The 20769-nt window shown below is 42.4% G+C and overlaps 1 protein-coding gene across 3 annotated transcripts in view; it reads right to left on the bottom strand.

Moving 5' to 3' along the window:
• The window catches only part of ARHGAP44 (Rho GTPase activating protein 44), a 116878-nt gene that overhangs the window by 42187 nt on the left and 53922 nt on the right, over nt 1-20769 (bottom strand). For 2 of the 3 annotated variants that reach the window (XM_069542909.1, XM_069542911.1), the window contains exons 2-4: nt 9269-9308; nt 8792-8896; nt 1928-2004 (exon numbers count right to left, since the gene is read on the bottom strand). In XM_069542909.1, the coding sequence (XP_069399010.1) occupies nt 1928-2004; nt 8792-8896; nt 9269-9308 (222 nt within the window). Of the gene's footprint in view, nt 1-504; nt 676-1927; nt 2005-8791; nt 8897-9268; nt 9309-20769 lie in introns of all 3 variants that reach the window. The other variant, XM_069542912.1, reaches the window with a different exon arrangement.

Raw genomic sequence — 20769 nt, 5'->3', positions numbered from 1 at the left:
TTTTTTTAAAAATGCTTTCTTGCTATTTGCATTTCATTCTTTTCTTCTGGACATAATCTACCTCACACAACCTTAACTAGTTTTTCAGTGAGAACATGCAAATAGTAATTCCTCTAAATCTGTGCCTGAAGATATCCTATTTTCCTCTTATTCCTTAAGATTTTTTAAACAATATTTGCTTATTTGGCTGTCAGGTCTTAGCTGTGGCGCACACTGGCTCAGTAGCTGCAACACGCGGGCTTTGCTCGCCCATGCCATGTGGGATCTCAGTTCCCCAGCCAGGGGTGGAACTCACTGTTCCCTGCATTACAAGGAGGATTCTTAACCACTGGACCACCAGGGAAGTCCCGCCCCCTTATTCTTGAATGACAGTTTAGTACATCACTGAATCTAGATTTCTCACACTTTTCACTCACTACTTGAAGATATTCCTCCCTTATTTCCTGGCATTTATTTTGGCTCATAAACAGTCAGTTAGCAGTCTAAGTGCCCTTGTATACATACTTGGTGACTGAACAACAACAAGCTTTCTCTGCTTGACTTTAAATCTCTCTTTTGTGTCAATGGTGTGTAGTTGTTTTACAGTGGCGTGTCCAGTGATGGATTTCTTTTAGTGGCTCTCTGTCAGGACTTTTTGTGCTCCTTAAATCTGAAGACTCATGCTTTTCTTCAAATCTAGAAAAGGAAAATTCAACCATAAACTTATCCTTCTATTTTCTTCTTCAGGAGCAACTACTACACGTTAATGCTCTATATTCATAACCTGCCACTTGAGTTTCTCCACTTAACGTTGCCTGTATCCTTAGTGCTTCTATTGGGTCAGCCAAGACTCTCATTCAGGATTTTCTATAAACTCTTACAGGAAAACCCAAAGGAACTGTACTTTATTCTGGTCATTCTTGCGGCGACTCCAGATATGTTTTCAAGGTCACCAGTTTCCATATCTGTGTGCAACGTCCAGTTTCTCTCAAGTAAGTTTTTAAAGTATATCGAGTTGACTCATTGGAAAAGACTCTGATGCTGGGAGGGGTTGGGGGCAGGAAAAGAAGGGGACGACAGAGGATGAGTTGGCTGGATGGCATCACCAACTCGATGGACGTGAGTTTGAGTGAACTCCGGGAGTTGGTGATGGACAGGGAGGCCTGGCGTGCTGCAATTCATGGAGTCGCCAAGAGTCGGACACGACTGAGTGACTGAACTGAACTGAAATATAATTTGAATTTTTTTAAGTTCTATTTGTTTTTATTTGATTCTGCCTCTTCTTTTTTCCCCTTGTATTGATTTTTTTTTGTCAAGAATTTTTTTGTGTTTATTAAATTTTAAAATTTCACTTTAAATGTATTACTGTCCATTTCCTTTCATGCCATCCTAGTATTTTTAGCTCTTAGGGTCCGATTCTCCCATCAGCTGTGCCTGCTGACCCTCTCTCATGATGCTTCTATTTTTAGTTTGTTTTTATTGTGAGCTCAAAATCAGCAAGGGTTGTTCTTCTGGGAATTCTATAAGTTCTGACATCTGACAAAGAGATATTTCATATTTGCTTCCGCTGGGACCCGAGGGATTTTGAGTGCCCTTCAACCATTTATTTATTTTGACCACACCTCATGGCATGTGGGGTCTTGGTTCCCCAACTGGGGATCAAACCTACGCCCCCTACAGTGGAAGCACGGAGTCCTAACCACTGGACCACCAGGGAAGTCCCTACAGTTTCATATTTGTTTCTCCCCTTGGGAACTGCCTCCTGCCCAGACACTATGACTCCAGGGCCTGGGGGCTCAATTTCTCACTGGCCACCGTTCCTTCTTCCCCATCCAGCCCCCAGCCAGGCTTCAGTGTCCTCAACGCCTTGCTGAGATGTGCTCGTCCCCTCGTTAAGGACGAGGACTTCCCCAGATTTGGCATGAACCCATGCGTGGTATCTCCTTACCCAAGAAGTGTGTCATCTCCCAGGATAGCTGACCCTTCCATCAGACACTGAGCCAGTGTTGTCAAAGGCAATTTTTTCTAAAAAGGAAAAAAGAATGTGGTAATGAAAATGGCTTCAACAGTCACCCACTTATATGAAAACAGTGAGAAGTCAAATACTTGCCTAGATACTCTGTTAGCTAAGAAACAAATGGACTTTAAAATATGTATAAAACCTAAAAATTCAGAGGATACAAAGATGAGTTAGACTCAGAGATGTCAAAATTCAGAAAATTAAAATTTGCTAATTCGGAAAATAAGGCTAAGGTTTACGTGCTGCATTTTAAAATCTAGTAGGATAGCAACAGGGAAAAAAAAGAGAAGATTTCAAAATTATGCTAAAGACTTGAGCCATGCTTTAGTTAGAAATCAAACTCTTTCTTAAGAAGTACATTAGCCCTAATTTATAAACAAGGCAGCTTATTTTCAAGACAGAGAAAATGTTCACCTAGAATTACAATGCAAACAAAGTAATCATCAATATAAAACAGACTCCAAAGAAGATATAAAATGGCCAATAAGCACATGAAAAGATGCTCAACATCATCAGTCATTAAGGAGACCAAATGAAATCTGCAATGAGATACCACCTCACCCCCACTAGGATGGCTATCACAATATTAATAATATATATTTTTGGATACATAAAATAAATATTGGTGAGCATGTGGAGAAATTGGAACCTTCTTGCTTTGCCAGAAGAGATGTAAAACAGTCCAGCACTGGGGGAAAGTTTGGCAGTATTTCAATAAGTTAAACAAAATTACCATATGGCCCGGCAATTCCACTCTTGGGTATGTACCCAAAATACTCTGAAACAGATGGCTGAATAAAAACATGCATGATGTGAAGAGCGGCTCAATGCACAATAGCCAAAAGGTAGAAACAGCACCAATGTCCATCAACGGGTGAGTAAAGAAACACAACGCAGTCCATCCACGCAAAGGAACTACTACACAGCCGTAAAAAGAGAAGGAAGTCCTGACACAGGCTACAATGTGGATGAACCCTGAAGGCATCGCCAGACAAAATGGGCACATGATGTATGGTTCTACTTATATAAGATCTCCAGAGTAAACAAATCCATGGGGACGGGAGCTAGATTTGTGGTTAAGAGATGAGGGGGAAACTCCAATACTTTGGCCACTTAAAGTGAAGAACTAACTCATTTGAAAAGACCCTGATGCTGGGAGAGATTGAAGGCAGGAGGAGAATGGGACAATGGAGGATGAGATGGTTGGATGGCATCACCGACTCAACGGACATGAGTTTCAGTAAACTCCGGGAGTTGGTGATGGACAGGGAGGCCTTGCGTGCTGCAGTCCATGGGGCTGCAAAGAGTCGGACACGACTGAGTGACTGAACTGAACTGAGGAGCTGCGGGGGAGGGGGATTAATTGATGAGTATGCGGTTTCCTTTCGGGGAGACGGAAATGCTCTGGAAGTAGATTACGGTAGTAGCTGCACAATACTGTCCGTGCACTAAATGGCACTGAATTGTACTCCTTAAAATAGTTAAAATGGCAAGTTTTATGCTATGTGGTAAGTGAGGAAGAGAGAGGAGGAGGGAGGCCAAAGGCAGAACAATCTATGATCACAGAATGATACATCTTCCCTCCTTACTAAGTGTGGACAAGCCCTGCTCCTCCTAAGCCTAAACCACCCAGCACACGCTGAGAATAACAAAGTGAGAACAAAGGATCTCCTTAGGTCCTCCGGTCTACACCCCCACACAGACCCCTCCCATCCCACAGCCTTTGCCTCAGGACCCAGAGGCCCTCAGCTATCACTCACTGCCTCCCCACCCGGTACCACAGCTGTGATGACTGAGACCAGACGCTGCTTTCAGGGAGCTTATATCCCAGGGCACGGAGACAAATACGAAACACAGACGTTATGAAGGAGACTGTTTCGAGAGTTGGGAGTGCTGTATGGGCAACAGAAAGCAGGACAATACGTGGGCAGCTGTGGCGAGGGAGCGGTGATGAGAAAAGACCCTCCCCGCAGAGAGGGTACCTTTAGGAAGCACCCTGAAGGGAGAGAGAGTCAGCCAAGCCTCCAGATGGCCTGGGACAGAACATTCCAGGCAGAGGAATGGCAGGTGCAAAGGTCTGGGGGTAGGATACCAGGCCAGCTCAGCATCCATCCCTGGGAGACCAGCTCGACTGGAGCTCAGTGAGTGAACGGGAAGCAGTCAGGGAGGAGGTGGAGGCTAGACTGCACAGGTCCTCATTAGCCAGAGGTAGGCCCTGGAGCTGGATTCTAGGACTTGGGGACCACTGGGGGCTTGTTTAAGAACAAAATGATCTGTTTAAAATAACTCAATCCTGAAACACGAAACTGGATGACGTGAGAGAGGAACCAAGATGAGGGTGGATTTTTAGGAATCCGGTTTGAACATCCCCAGGAGAGCAGCAGGCTCCAGGTATCTCCAGGGGAAAATCGCAGGAGACAGATCAACCCCAAGAATGGGATGGAGTTCCTGGGGCTCCAGAAGGAGGAGAGACCAGGACACCTGAGAGATTATTGCTCTCCGGCCCAGGACACCCTGGATGGGTCCAAGTCACAGTCCCCTCCCTGCCTTCAGAGAGGACGTCTACCTTCCGTGAATGGGGTGCCTACCTACCTAGGTACCACTTCCTGGTTAGACGCCTTTCACTCGAGGAATAATCCTGCTACCCCACCATTTCGCATGAAATGAGACATTCTTCCAGGTAAAAATGAGACCAGGCAACCAAGAAATCATACGTCCAAACTGAAACACCACTTTCTAGCTGTCCTACGAAGCTAGTAGGTCCAGGTTCCCAGAGATGTAATTAAAGGCACAGGAACAGTACCTTCAGAGAGAATCTGCTCCCACCCTCACCGTTCAAAAGAAGTTACTTAACGCATGTTTTAGAGAAACATCCAAAATGGTTAAAAAAGAAAGAAAAGCAGACCATCCTTAACCCCCAGCCACTTGGTTCCTGCCCCCAGAATCATGGCAGTGGCCAGTTTCCTGTGTCTCCTTCCATAAGTATTCCAGAAGGTCCAATTATATATGTGAGAGTGTGTCTGTGTTTAACAGACACATCTTCCCCCTCACACTGTCGGCACACGATCTACCCAACCCTACACTTCGTTTCCCTTTTCACATAGAGATATCGTTCATGTCATTTCCTATCAAGACGTAGAGAGAACTGCCTCATCCTGGTTGTTTTTTTTTTAATGGCTACACAGATCAGTGAATGATGATGACAACATTTAAACAAGTCCTGTACCGATGGTGTAATAGTCATAAGACAGGGTCTGTGCCTGTGGACCGAGTGATGCTCGTAAGAAAGGATTTTCTGTGGAGGAGACACTGAGGGCCTTGTGGGCACGTGGATTTCAAGGGCATCGGTGTTGAAGGGGTAAAACCTCAATTAGTGAGTTTTTGCTTGTGTAGATGTTGTCAGAGTCCAGAAACTAAGAGAAGAAAAGAATCAAGAAATTAAAAGGAAGCTACCAAAAGAAAAAAAGGAAGGAAGAAATGGGTTATACCTTCATGTCAAAAGTGAGAGTGATAATCTATAATCAAAGGCAGGTGAATAGAAGAAGTTAATGGACTACAACCCACAACAGATTCCAAATTATTTCCTTATTCCTAAAGAAATTTTCTAAGACAAAAGGAAAAGCTGAGGGCTTGGTAGACACAGGGCACCGTGCTGATTAATTTTACCCTAATGCCAACCTGTTCCTGAGATATTACTTGCTCTCTTACCCATCCTCTGCTCACCCTCACTTCACTTAGAAGGATATTGAGACTTTGAAGGATCCAACTGCCCACATGTCTAGAAAAGCCACCATTCGCTGGTGGACAAAGATCCAGGCTGAAAGAACCACTAAGTATTCCAGGGACTACTGTGTTAGTTGCTCAGCTGTGTCCAACTCTTCGTGACTCCATGGACTGTAGCCCACCAGGCTCCTCTGTCCATGGAATTCTCCAGGCAAGGATACTGGAGTGGGCAGTCAATCCTTTCTCCAGGGGAGCTTCCCCACCCAGGGATCGAAACTGCCTCTTCTCTGTCTCCTGCATTGTAGGTGGAATCTTTACCACCTGGTCCCTGAGCCACCAGGGACCATTAGTGCCCAGGTAAAGAGATCCTAGCAAGCTTCACCCTGACCAGTGGCTTTCCAGGTCAAAGGCAAGCTATTAGAATACACCTCCTCCTGATTCTGGAGTGCCGAAAGATGCTTAAGAGTTAAAGAAGGGGACACAGAATGTTCCAGGGTTTGCAAGCAGTCAATCTGACTTGTCTGAGATGACTGTTCTCTCCAAAATTATCTTGGGCAGAAGCAGCACAATTTGTAGGATGACTCAGAGACAAAAAGTCTCATTCTAATATCCACTCTGCTTCCCAAACATACACACACACGCTCACACACAGCCCCATCTCTGAGAACTGCTGTCTACTATCCTCTAATCCAGGCACACTTGTTCCCTGGGGCTCAGCAGTTCTCAGTGGTGATTCTGGACCAATGACAGGGCCATAATAACAGCAGCTTCTGTTTCTTTACTATGTACTTAAGTCAAGCACCGTGCTAAGCATTTACGTGAATGATCTCACGGAATTCTCAAGCAACCCTACTAGGTAGGGATTTACTGTTACTACCATCTTCCAAGTGAAGAAACCAAGGCTTATAGAGGTAACTGACTTGCTCTCTGTCAGGCAAAATTTGGAAACAGCAGAGCTGGGCTTCAAGCTCAGAGAGTCATATCCCAGCACTTAAACTCAGAACCATCAACCTAAATTGGTTCTGTAAAGAACAGCAGAGATTTGGGACCTCCCTGGTGGTCCAGTGGTTAAGAATCCGCCTTCCATTGCAGGGCGTGTAGGTTTGATCCTTGATCAGGGAACTAAGATCCCACATGCCTTGGAGCCAAAATACCAAAACATAAAACAGAAGCAATACTGTAACAAATTAAATAAAGATTTTAAGAGAAAAGAATAGGAAAGATTCAACTTGGCTCGATGCGTCGGGCAACTCCTGTGCCTAAAATACTCACGGGCCATCCGGTCGTGACACATCTATTTTCAGCGCTGCCTTCACGTGGCAGGCCCCATTAGAGGCATTAAGGATGCAGCCGTGATGGAAGATGAGATCCCTGCTCCCACGGAGCTCACATACCAGGACTGGGAACGGACACAGGAGAAGATGAAGGAGCACAGCGATTTCAGAGAACAACACGTGCTAGGAAGAACGTGGAATCGGGGGGTGTGACTGGGGGAAGGAGCAAACACATCAGATGGTGAGAGAAGCTGCACCGAGAAGGCGGCATCTGAGCTGAGAATCAGACAGTAAGATGTTGCCGGCCTGGCTAGCCGCAGTAGCCAGGATGTGGAAGCAATCTAAAAGTCCATCAATAGATGATGGATCAGGACATGGTTCATATATACAAAGGAATACCAATCAGCCATAAAGAGGAAAATAACAACATTTGTAGCACCATGGATGGACCTAGAGTTTATCACTTAAGTGAAGTCAGACAGGGGAAGACAAATACCATATGCTATCACTTAAATGTGGAATCTAAAAGAGGACACAAATGAGCCCATAGGAAATAAAAACAGACTTGTGGACACAGAGAACACACTGGTGGTTGACAAGGGGGATGACTGTCAGGCTCCCCTTGCCGAAATCCCCAATACACACTGAGCTACTTCCACAGACACTCTGCAAAGCGGTAAACATTTTCTTTGTACCACACATCAGTGGTTCCTGCTGGGAAAGTTAAGAAAGAAGAAACCAGGGTTGGGAGGAGAAAATGGAATGATCGATGGAACAAGCAGAGCGGTCTGGTCTTGCAGTGTGAGCTGGGAGGACGCGTCAGAACAGCCAAGAGAGGCGAGGCCAACAGAGTTGTGGGGCTCAGGGAGACCACCAGGAAGAGACGTTAACAAGAACTCCTGGTCAGAGAAAATCAGACAGACACCAGACACATTGATCATCAACTCAAGGCGGAAAGAAACCCCCTAGACTGCCCCTCCCCTGGAACAAAGCCAAGCGAACATTTAAGAATATCTTTTCGGGGGGCTTCCCAGGTGGCTCAGTGGTAAAGAATCTGTCTGCTAATGCAGGAGATGCAGGAGACACAGGTTAGACTCCTGGGTTGGGAAGATCCCCTGAAGTAGGAAATGGCAACCCAGTATTCTTGCCTGGGAAACCCCAAGGACAGAGGAGCCTGGCGGGTGACAGTCCATGACGTCTCAAAGAGCAACTGAGCACAGTAGACAAACAAAAAATAAACTAATATTAGTAAGATTTTCTTTTGAAAAAAGGAAGAATATCTGTTCATCTCTGCTGAATCTGAGGGAGGTGGGGGTCAAGAGGGAAGTGAGCCTTCAGGATCATCCACCCCAAGGACTGTCCAGTGGAGCTGCATGATACAATGCCTTCAGCACTAGTGCAGGTTCTGGACAGAGACCCTGGAGCCCTGTTATGCATCAAGTTATCCTTACTGCATTACTGCAGCAAAAATGGTCTTCATAAGAGCCTTTATACATCCCTTGTAACTCCCAAAACCACAGTGTAATTTTTTTTCCCATGTGATCTTAAGATACTATGGAGGCAAATGGAATCTGTAGATGAGCAGCAGGGGCAAGGGAAAGGTGGCAGCCTCCTTAGCAGTGGGATCTAAGCCCATCCTGCTCTCCTCAGGGGCTGACCCAGTCTGGGGAGAACAAGGATGGGGACCACATCTTAGTGAGGGCGGAGGTGGTTCAGGCAGGGCTACGAGCCTCAAACACTGGCCGGGCGGTCAGCAGGCAAATTCCACCTCCCTTGGGGCCAGGAGGGCACTTACGGAGCGCTTGTCAGCCTCGGCCCCTTGCTGGCCCTGCAGACATGCCGTGAGCTTCTTGTGTGTGCTATGGGAGACCTGCTTCACCAGCTCCAGCCGCTTCTCTACCTGCAGACAGAGCAGGGGGCGGGACCCATGGGTGAGGCAAGGTCAGAAGTGGGGTCATTGGTCTGGATAATCCAAGGATAAGACTGGCCCCTGTTTCTGCAGAGACAGCATCCAATGCGGGAGAGAAAAGGAGGGGATCACAGACTCGGAGACACTTTGCTAACCATGTGGTGAAATACCTTCCCATGTCCCCTGAAAAGTCCCACCGAGGCTGCTGTGCACCATGCAGGGTGCTATTGTAAAGAGAAAAAGCTGCATCTCGGTGGACTGGGAGAAGAGCAGTGGAGAGTCTGAACAACACCGGGAAGGGCTCGGCTGCAAAAGGGAAGATGTCTTTGACATCTACGAGTTATGGGCCAGTGACAACCTTACCTGAAGAAGGTCTTCACTCAGAACTTCAGTCTTCTCAGCCCTAAAGGGAAAATGGAGACACATATCAGTCAAAAAACAAAAACCAGGAATATGGTCTCATAATTATTCCCACCCTCCCCACTTATCGAGTGATTGTTATACATCTGCGCACATTCTCTCACATTCTTCTCCATTTGTGGTTTATTACAGGATATTGAACCCAGTTTCCTGTGCTACACAGCAGGACCTTGTTGTCTCTCCATCCTGGATATACTAGCTTGCATCACCAGCAATGATTTCCAACAAGAGAAAATGTAGGCCGTACTGGGATTGACAAGGAATATCAAGTAACCAGCATTTCCAGCAAAAACATAAGCTCTGAGGGGTCTCCCGCTACTGTGTGGAAACCTGGATGAAGCACAACAAACACACCTTTTTCTGACTCCAAGTATTCTTTTTTCAATTAATAGAATTAAGTAGGTTCCTCCACCCATTCCCTTTGGTCTCCCCTAAACAAGCAAACGTGGCAGAGATTGATCAAGAGCAAAGACAGAGAAAGCGCTGAGTCCTCGTGATAAAGGCAAGCGTCACCATTGAGATCTGGCCACTAGTATGATGCACCCCCCCAAGAAAGTGGGGAGCTGAAACCAGAGGTTAACACTTTCGGGGAAAGAACCTAGATGCTGGCTGGAGTGTCCCAACCTGTTAGCAATCCCTGTCTCAGCATCAGAGGAAAATGCAGATCTTCCTGGAGCAAAGCACAAAGAGGCATACTCAAAAAAAAAAAAAATCAAAATATAAACTAACCCACAGAAAAGAAAGAAAAAGAATACAAAGCAATTACCAAAAAAAAAAAAAAAAGAACAGACATAATACAAAAAAATTGAATGGCAGGCTTAAGCCTTAACATATTCATAATTATATTAAATGCAAATGGCCTAATAAATATGCCAATTAAAACACAGAGCAACAAGAGTGGACTGAAACAAATCACGTGGGCCACAAGAATCTCACTTCAAATATGATATGGGTAGGCTGAAGGTAAAAGGACAGGAAAAGATACCATGCAACATTGATCAAAAGAAAGCAAAAGTGGCAGTATTAATAGCAGATAGAGTCAGAATAAAGAAAATGACCAGGAATACAGAGGAGAATATAGTGATAAAAGCATCAATCACAAGAAGACATGGCATCGTGAATGTGTACGCACTAAACTACAAAGCTGCAAAATACGAGAAGGAAACTACACACGCACGCAGAGATGTCACTATTTCTTCTCTCAACAACCAACAGATCAGCTAGGAAAAAAACATCAGCAAGAGTATATATGAACATAATTCCAGGGCCTTCCCTGGTAGCTCAGTCAGTCAGAATCTGTCTCTAGTGCAGGAGACCCAGGTTCGATCCCTGGGTCAGGAAGATCTCCTGGAGAAGGAAATGCCAAACCACTCCAATATGGGCTTCCCTGATAGCTCAGTTGGTAAAGAATCTGCCTGGAATGCAGGAGACCCTGGTTCGATTCCTGGGTCTGGAAGATCTGCTGGAGAAGAGATAGGCTATCCACTCCAGTATTCTTGGGCTTCCCTTGTGGCTCCCGCCTGCAATGCAGGAGACCTGGGTTCATTCCCTGGGTTGGGGAGGAGGGAAAGGCTACCCACTCCAGTATTCTGGCCTGGAGAATTCCATGGACTGCATAGTCCATGCGGTCACAAAGAGTCAGACATGACTGAGCGACTTTCACTTTTCTTTCACTCCAATCCACTTGCCTGGAAAATCCCATGGACAGAGGAGTCTGGCAGGCTACAGTCCACAGGTTACAAGAGTCGGACACAACTTAAGAGACTAAACCACAACTGCCACAAAAGAATGTGACATTTATAGAAGAACACTCCAACCAACATCGTCAGAATATTCTTTTCCAGTACATATACCAAGATACACAACATCTGGGTTCATAACATTACTAGCCTGAAAGAACTGAAATCATATACAGTATATTCTCCTATCACTAACAGAAGAATAAGAAGCAAATATCCAAACACTCAGACACTAAACAGAATGCTTCTAAATAATTCCTGGAACAGAGGAAGTCTCAAAGGAAAAAAACTAACGAACTGAATAAAAATGAAAATGCAATGTATCAAAATGGCAGACACAGCCAAGGCAGTACTGGGAGGAAATTTTATAGCACTAAAATCATACATTAGAAAAGAGAAACATTTTCAAATGAGCAACCTCTAGTGCAACAACTTATAAAAGAAGACCAAAAATAAGCCCAGAGCAAGCAGAAGGAATGAAATCATAAAAGGCAGAAATAAAGAAGTCTGAAACAAAATCATAACAGAGAAAACCAAGAAACAAAGAGCTGGTTCTTTGAGAATACAGTTGAAAAAACCTCTAGCACAACTGAAAACAGGAAGAAAGAGAAGACAGAATAGGAATGAAACAGGAAATATCACTACAAAATCCTGCAGATTTCAAAAGGTTGTCTTTGAACAATTAACCACATACATGTAAATTTGACAAGTTACATGAAACGAACTAATGTACTTAAAAACAAATTACAATACACTCAATAGGAAAGAAATAATCTAAATAGCCCTGTAACTATTAAGAAATTGAACTGGTACTATTAAAAATCTTGGGAAAAAAATTCAGATCCAGAGATTTCACAAGAGAACTTTACAAAATATTTAAAGAAGAATTAGCACCGATTCTACATAATCTCTTTCAGAATACAGAAGAGGAGGAAACACTTCCCAATTGATTTTATGAAGCTAGTATTCCTTTGATACCAAAACCAGACAAAAAAGTTAAAAAAAAAAAGCTAACTATAAACCAGTATTCCTCACGATATAGATGCCTTGATCCAAGTTTGTACTAAACACTCATTCAATATAGTGCTAGAAGTTTTACTTAGGGCAATAAAGGAAATTAAAAAAACATATAGATATGAAAGGAACAAATTAAAATGTCCCTATTTGCAGATGACATGTTTGTTTATGTAGAAAATACCAAGGAATCTACCAAGAAAAAAAAAATTCCTACAGCCAATGAATTCAGCAAGGTAACAGGACATAAAGTAAACAAACAAAAATAAATTTAATTTCTATATACTAGCAGTGAATATATATTAGGATTAAAAATAAAATACTATTAACAACGACTTTGAAAAACAAAATACTTAGGAATAAATTTTTAAATACATAGGCACAGAAAGTACATGTTGAAAACTAAAAAAATACTTATGAAAGAAATAAAAAATCTACATCAAGGGAGAAATACTGTGTTTGTGGACTGGAACACTCAACATAATAAAGATATCAATATTCACAAAATTAGTTATGATTAAATACAATCCCAATCAAAATTCCAAAAGGATTTGTTATAGATATAATCTAAAATCAATACAAAACTAGGAAGGGAGTAGAATATACAAGACAATTTTTAGAAAGACTAAATTTGCAGTACTCATTCCATTTTAAGACCTATTATAAAACTAACTAATCAAAAGAATATGGTAGTGAAAGGATAGAAAAACAGATCAATGAGACAGAATAAGGAAAATGGACCTAGATAGATAAAAGCAACTGATTTCTGACAAAGATGTAAAGAGGAAGAAGAGTCCTTTTAACAAACTATGCTGGTACAACTGGACATTCATATCAAAAAATATGAACTCTGTCCCATATATCATATCATATATAAAAATTCATAAAGGTTCACAGACATAAATACAAAACTATAAAACTTTTGAAGAAAACATGAGAAAATATCTTTGACCTTGGGGTTAGGTGATGAGTTCTTAGAAATATCAAAAGCATGATCCATAAAAGAAAAAAAAAAAAGGATACATTAGGCTTCATTTAAATTAAAAGCTTCTGCTCTGTGAAAGGCACTTCTAAAAAATGAAAAGGAAATCCACTGAAACAAGAAATATTTAAATATTTGTAGTTCACATAAAAGAGCTGTATCCAGAATATATGCAGAACTCTCAAATTCAACAGTAAAAAAAATCCTGTTACAAAATGGGCAAAAATATCCCAACATAAACTTTTTTAAATTCATTTTCTAGTTGAAGGATAATTGCTTTACAGAATTTTTGAACAGAAACTTTATCAAAGAAGATGAATAAATGGCAAATAAGCACAAGAAAAACTGTTCAACATCAGTATCCACTAGGAAAATGCAAATTAACACCCAAATGAGATTAACACAATTGATATAACAAAACAACAACAAAAAGTGCAAAACCCTGACTATATCAAGTTCTGGAGAAGATGTGGAACAACTGGAATTCTTACACACAGCTGAGGGTGGGGCAACAGAAGATGGAACAGTCACTGGGGAAAACAGCTTGGTAGTTTTATGAACTTGAACATCCACTTGTCACATGACCTAGCAATCCCACTCTATAGAAATGAAATTTATGTCCCCCCCTAAAAAACCCTCATAAATGTTCATAGACACTTTATGTATAACAAGCAAACATCCTAAATGTCCTTCATCGGGTGAGTGGATTAATAACAGAATACACTCAACAATTTGTAAAATGCTCAGTCAATCCGAAAGGAAACCAACCTTGAATATAACTGGAAGGACTGATGATGAAGCTCTAATACTTTGGTCACCTGATGTGAAGAGACTCAATGGAAAAGACCCCAATGCTGGGAAAAGTGAGTGAAAGTCACTCAGTTGTGTCCAACTTTTTGCAACCCCATGGACAATACAGTCCATGGAATTCTCCAGGCCCAGAATACTGGAGTGGGTAGCCTATCGCTTCTCCAGTGGATCTTCCCAGCCCAGAAACTGAACTAGGGTCTCCTAAATTGCAGGCGGATTCTTCACCAACTGAGATATGAGGGAAGCTGAGTGGGAAAGGTTGACGGCAAAAGGAGACGGCGGCAGCAAAGGATGAGATGGTTAGATAGCATCACCAACTCAATGGACATGAATTGAGCAAACTCCAGGAGATAGTGAAGGGTAAGGAAGCCTGGTGTCCTACAGTTTACAGTGTTGCAGAGAGTCAGACACAACTTAGCAACTGACCAACAACAAACACTCAACAATAAGTAGGAAGGGTCTATTGACACAAGTGACCATATGGATAGGTGTTTAAAGACATTATGCTCAGTGAAAGAGGCCACATGCCCTTATCTGGTACCCACACGAAACATCTTTTAACAGAACGATGCCTACTACAATAATATTTTAGTAATCATTATTTTGCTAAGATATTTTCTAATATTTTCTACTGTGTTCACTATATTAATTTCACTATCACTAATGGGTTCAGTTCAGTTCACTTTCTCAGTCGTGTCCAGTTCTTTGCAATCCCATGGACTGCAGCATGCCAGGCCTCCCTGTCCATCACCAACTCCCAGAGTTTACTCAAATTCATGTCCATTGAGTCGGTAATGTTATCCAACCAGGAGTCCCCTTCTCCTCCTGCCTTCCATCTTTCCCAGCATCAGGATCTTTTCAAATGAGTCAGTTCTTTGCATCTGGTGGCCAAAGTATTGGAGTTTCAGCTTCAGCATCAGTCCTTCCAATGAATGCTCAGGACTGATTTCCTTTAGGATGGACTGGTTATATCTCCTTGCTGTCCAAGGGACTCTCTAGAGTCTTCTCCAGCACCACATTTTAAAAGCATCAATTCGTCAATGCTCAGCTTTCTTTTTTTTTTTTTTATTTTTACTTTATTTTACTTTACAATACTGTATTGGTTTTGCCATACATTGACATGAATCCACCACGGGTGTACATGCGTTCCCAAACATGAACCCCCCTCCCACCTCCCTCCCCATAACATCTCTCTGGGTCATCACCGTGCACCAGCCCCAAGCATGCTGTATCCTGCATCGGACATAGACTGGCGATTCGATTCTTACATGATAGTATACATCAGCTTTCTTTATAGTCCAACTCTCACATCCATAAATGACTACTGGAAAAATCGTATCTTTGAGTACATGGACCTTTGTTGGCAAAGTAATGTCTCTGCTTTTTAATACGCTGTCTAGATTGGTTGTAACTTTTCTTCCAAGGAGCAAGCATCTTTTAATATCATGATTGCAGTCACCATCTGTAGTGATTTTGGAGCCCCCCAAAATAAAGTCTGTCACTGTTTCCAGGAAGTGATGGGACCAGATGCCATGATCTTAGTTTCCTGAATGTTGAGTTTTAAGCCAACTTTTTCACTCTCCCCTTTCACCTTCATCAAGAGGCTTTTTAGTTCTTCTTTGCTTTCTGCCATAAGGGTGGTGTCATCTGAATATCTGAGGTTATTGATATTTCTCCCCACAATCTTGATTCCAGCTTGTGCTTCTTCCAGCCCAGCATTTCTCATGATGTACTCTGCATAGAAGTTAAATAAGCAGGGTGACAATATACAGCCTTGATATACTCCTTTCCCAATTTGGAACCAGTCTGTTGTTCCATGTCCAGTTCTAACTGTTGTTTCCTGACCTGCATATAGATTTCTCAAGAGGCAGGTCAGGTGGTCTGGTATTCCCATCTCTTTCAGAATTTTCCACAGGTTGTCATCCACACAGTAGAAGGCTTTGGCATAGTCAATAAAGCAGAAGTAGATTATTTTCTGGAACTCTCTTGCTTTTTCGATGATCCAGCAGATGTTGGCAATTTGATCTCTGGTTCCTCTGTCTTTTGTAAAACCAGCTTGAACATCTGGAAGTTCATGGTTCACGTACTGTTGAAGCCTAGCTCGGAGAATTTTGAGCATTACTTTGCTAACATGTGAGATGAGTGCAATTGTGCAGTAGTTTGAGCATTCTTTGGCATTGCCTTTCTTAGGGACTGGAATGAAAACTGACCTTTTCCAGTTCTGTGGCCACTGCTGAGTTTTCCAAATTTGCTGGCATACTGAGTACAGCATTTTCACAGCATAATCTTTTAGGATTTGAAATAGCTCAACTGGAATTCCATCACCTCCACTAGCTTTGTTCATAGTGATGCTTCCTAAGGCCCACTTGACTTCACATTCCAGGATGTCTGGCTCTAGGTGAGTGATCACACCACTGTGATTATCTGGATCGTGAAGATCTTTTTTGTATAGTTCTTCTGTGTATTCTTGCCACCTCTTCTTAATATCTTCTGCTTCTGTTAGGTCCATACCATTTCTGTCATACCAACTATGGGTTGGGATTCTGCATTTTAAAAATGCTGTCCTAGAGAAACCCCTGGGCATTTATCAGGAGACATTTTCAAAACATTCAGATTTTTCTTTTTTTTTTTTTTTTGGTTAAACAAAAAATTAGGGGGAAAAAGGTCATCAAGAAGAGAATTTTTTAAATGGTATATATTTACATAATGTTATACCATATGTTAATACATTAATAAAAATAGTTAAATAAAATTTACCCAAAACAACATTGATGAATCTAATAAGTACTGTGATTGGGGAAAAACAAAAGACCATTTTGATATGATTTTCATAAGGCTCAAACCTAAAAACTACAAAACGACTTATTGTTACAGGATGAATACACATGTAATCAAATGAAAAACAATGCATTTTAGATGGTGGTTATCTCTAGAAAAGGAAGAGTGGTGGGATTTGAAAAGGATAACACAATTGTTAGTGTTCTGGTTCTGAATTTATACAGTACATTCATAGCTTTAACATGGTTCAGAATATGTATATGAAAATACAGGTAATCTATGTATCAAACAAAAGATAATATAAAAAATAAGCCCCAAGTATTAAGCATAAACTTGCATAAATGGTTCCTTGCATAAATGATTTATACACATATACATATATAGTTATACACACACACATATATTTAAGGCAGAATATAGGGAATCTAATGAGTATTTTTTGTTTTATAGTCTTCTGGGATTATAGGACTCATTTATGTAAGTTTATATACATACATTGGAGAAGGGAATGGCAACCCACTCCAGCATTCTTGCCTGGAGAATCCCATGGACAGAGGAGCCTGGTGGGCTACAGTCCATGGGGTCACAAAGAGTCGGACATGACAAAGTGACTTTCACTTCACTTCATATATACATATGTTTTATATATAATAAATATATAATACATGCAATATACATAAACTGTGACATTATAAACATTTTCTTTAAAGATATTACTACTTTTTCTTTAAGAGTAAGAGTTGAGTTTTAGGGCATCTTGATTGCTAGCTAATTATTCACAGTTCAACTGCACATAAAATAAAATTATCAATCAAAACAATATAACTATATAATTGATAAGGCAGCAACAAACTCCTTTAAAAGAAAAGGATCTTGTGCTGGAGACAAATTTTGCTCTTACAGTGTGGGGTCATACACTTATTTGGAAATCAAGAGGATTTAAGAAACTCCTAGAATGTTTTGCTGACCTGGGAAGACTGATCAATACTGAATTGATTGGAGGTCGCTTAGCCCGACTGTCCACTCGCCGGAGACTTCCTCCATTACACACGAAGCACTTCAACAGAGCACTCAAGACTGACCCAAGCAAGGTGGTGGGCTCAAAGGTGATGCTAATTTTAGGAAGCCTGGTAATTTTGGTTTCATCTTTGTAAATGAAAGAGCATTGTTCACTACTAAGACAATGAACACTACTGTTTTCAGAGGGTGAGTCATTCTACAGAGTGATAGGCACTGTGTAGGTGACACCTGAGTACAATCATGTATTTTTATTTTTCACACCAAGAGACTAATGCAAATCAGAGCCTTGGGCAAATAGATCTAAAAATGGTGTACTGTTCTCCTTAGGGGCTTAGGAGAATAATCACCACCACCCACAAAAATCCTGACTGTCGCCAGTGTCATACTTGAGCTTGTCAGGTCACAGAATGTGTTCCATGAAAAAATAGTTATTAGACACTCCAAAGAAAAGCGCTCTGTGGAAAAAATGTTAGGAAACACTGAAGGTTATGTTATCCATTAACAGAGTCTTATTAAAGTATTAAAGGCTCTGAGACATCCTGTAGGAAATTAAATGGCTTAGCCAACTCGTCATTTCCCAAATCTATAAAAATATAGTTCACATAACCCCAGTTTGCAACCACATCCTGAGTGCGGAGTATGACAGTGAAGGAAACATTCACTACGGACATGCTGGAGATCTTACCTGACATGCTGCCCTAGAGTTCCAGCCTCATCACAGAAAGACACTTAGTGACAAGAGAGCCAAGCAATGATTCTCAGCTGTCATTACAGAAGTCTCAGAGCGAAGCTGCCTTTAAAGCAGAGATAGTCTCATCACAGGAATTCCTTGGTGGCTCAGTGGAAAAGATTCCCTGGAGGAGGAAGTGGCAACCCATTCTTCCTGCAAAATCCCATGAGCAGAGGAGCGCGGCAGGCTGCAGTCCATGGGGTCTCAAGGAGTTGGTCACCACCGAGCACACAAGCACTGGGCTATGGAGGTCCCTACCAGTCCAGTATCTGAACCTGCAGTGACTCAGAAGAGGAAGAATAGTGTCCAGACAACAGGAGCTTGCAAACAGATGAGTGGAGGTATGGATTCATGATTGGTTGTTTGCCTATCAAAGATGTGCTTGCAGGCAAACTGTCTGCTCTCTCCAGGAATCAGCCAGGCCTAGAAAGGGCAGTCTCTCCTGAGACAGTTCAGTTCAGTCGCTCAGTCATGTCCCACTCTTTGCGACCCCATGAATCGCAGCACGCCAGGCCTCCCTGTCCATCACCAACTCCTGGAGTTCACTCAAACTTACATCCATCGAGTCAGTGATGCCATCCAGCCATCTCACCCTCTGTCGTCCCCTTCTCTTCCTGCCCCCAATCCCTCCCAGCATCAGAGTCTTTTCCGATGAGTCAGCTCTTCGCATCAGGTGGCCAAAGTACTGGAGTTTCAGCTTTCGCATCATTCCTTCCAAAGAAATCTCAGGGCTGATCTCCTTCAGAATGGACTGGTTGGATCTCCTTGCAGTCCAAGGGACTCTCAGGAGTCTTCTCCAACACCACAGTTCAAAAGCATCAACTCTTTGGCGCTCAGCTTTCATCACAGTCCAACTCTCACATCCATACATGACCACAGGAAAAACCATAGCCTTGACTAGACGGACCTTTGTTGACAAAGTCATGTCTCTGCTTTGCAATATGCTATCTAGGTTAGTCATAACTTTTCTTCCAAGGAGTAAGCGTCTTTTAATTTCATGGCTGCAGTCACCATCTGCAGTGATTTTGGAGCCCCCAAAAATAAAGTCTGACACTGTTTCCACTCTTTCCCTATCTATTTCCCATGAAGTGATGGGACCAGATGCCATGATCTTAGTTTCCTGAATGTTGAGCTTTAAGCCAACTTTTTCACTCTCCTCTTTCACCTTCATCAAGAGGCTTTTAGTTCCTCTTCACTTTCCGCCATAAGGGTTGTGTCATCTGCATATCTGAGATTAATATTTCTCCTGGCAATCTTGATTCCAGCTTGTGCTTCTTCCAGCCCAGCGTTTCTCATGATGTACTCTGCATAGAAGTTAAATAAGCAGGGTGACAATATACAGCCTTGACGTACTCCTTTTCCTATTTGGAACCAGTCTGTTGTTCCATGTCCAGTTCTAACTGTTGCTTCCTGACCTGCATATAGGTTTCTCAAGAGGCTCCTGAGACAATGAGACTTCAAATGCCCAATCATGAAGTATACAGAAAATATAGTGAAGACAGTCACTTTTTTTTTTAAAGGCAGATGTTATTATCTTCAATTTTTTTAAATTAAGTCAACTCTAAATTAAGTCATCATCTTAGTATAATATGAAGCCCCTGGTGGCTCAGATGGTAAAGAATCTGCCTACAATGCAGGAGACCTGGGTCCAGTCCCTGGGTCAGGAAGATCTCCTGGAGAAGGGAATGGCTATCCACTCCAGTATTCTTGCCTGGAAAACCCAATGGTCAGAGGAGCCTGGTGGGCTGCAGTCCATAGGATCGCAAAGAGTCAGATACGACTTAGTGACTAACAGTACTAATATGCCAAAGCATTGCTCCTGCTAGCATTCAGCTGGTGTTCTTTGAGAACTGTTACATCTGTAGATGTATTCTTGATGAATCTGCAGAGAGAGATGTATTCCACATCCACTTTCTCCTGCACCATCCTGACTCCCTCCTCCTGGAGTGCTTCTTAAAGCAGATTGCCGGAGCTCATTCCCAGAAGTTCTGACTCAGAAGGTCTGGTTGGGACTGGAGAATTGGCATTTCTAACAAGTTTGAAAGTAATGCTGATACTGTGGGTCCAGGACTATGCTTTGGTGTATTATACTGTTAGTCGCTAAGTTGTATCTGACTCTCTCTGACCCTATGAACTGCAGCAAGCCAGGCTTCCCTGTCCTGCACTATCTCCCAGAGTTTACTCAAACTCATGTCCATTGAGTCAGTGATGCCATCCGACCATCTTATCCTCTATTGCCCCGTTCTCCTCTAGAACATCCTGCTGAGTCAACAAATTTATCTTCTCAAGGTCCCCAAACTGCCCCCATCTTCCACACCCAGGCATCTCCCACTCTTCATACCGATCCCCACCATCTCTGCCTGCCTGATAC

This window comes from Ovis canadensis, chromosome 11, assembly GCF_042477335.2.
Source record: "Ovis canadensis isolate MfBH-ARS-UI-01 breed Bighorn chromosome 11, ARS-UI_OviCan_v2, whole genome shotgun sequence".
NCBI lineage: Eukaryota > Metazoa > Chordata > Mammalia > Artiodactyla > Bovidae > Ovis > Ovis canadensis.
The sequence above is the reverse complement of the archived record's forward strand: the minus strand, read 5'-3'. Positions and strand labels throughout refer to the sequence as shown.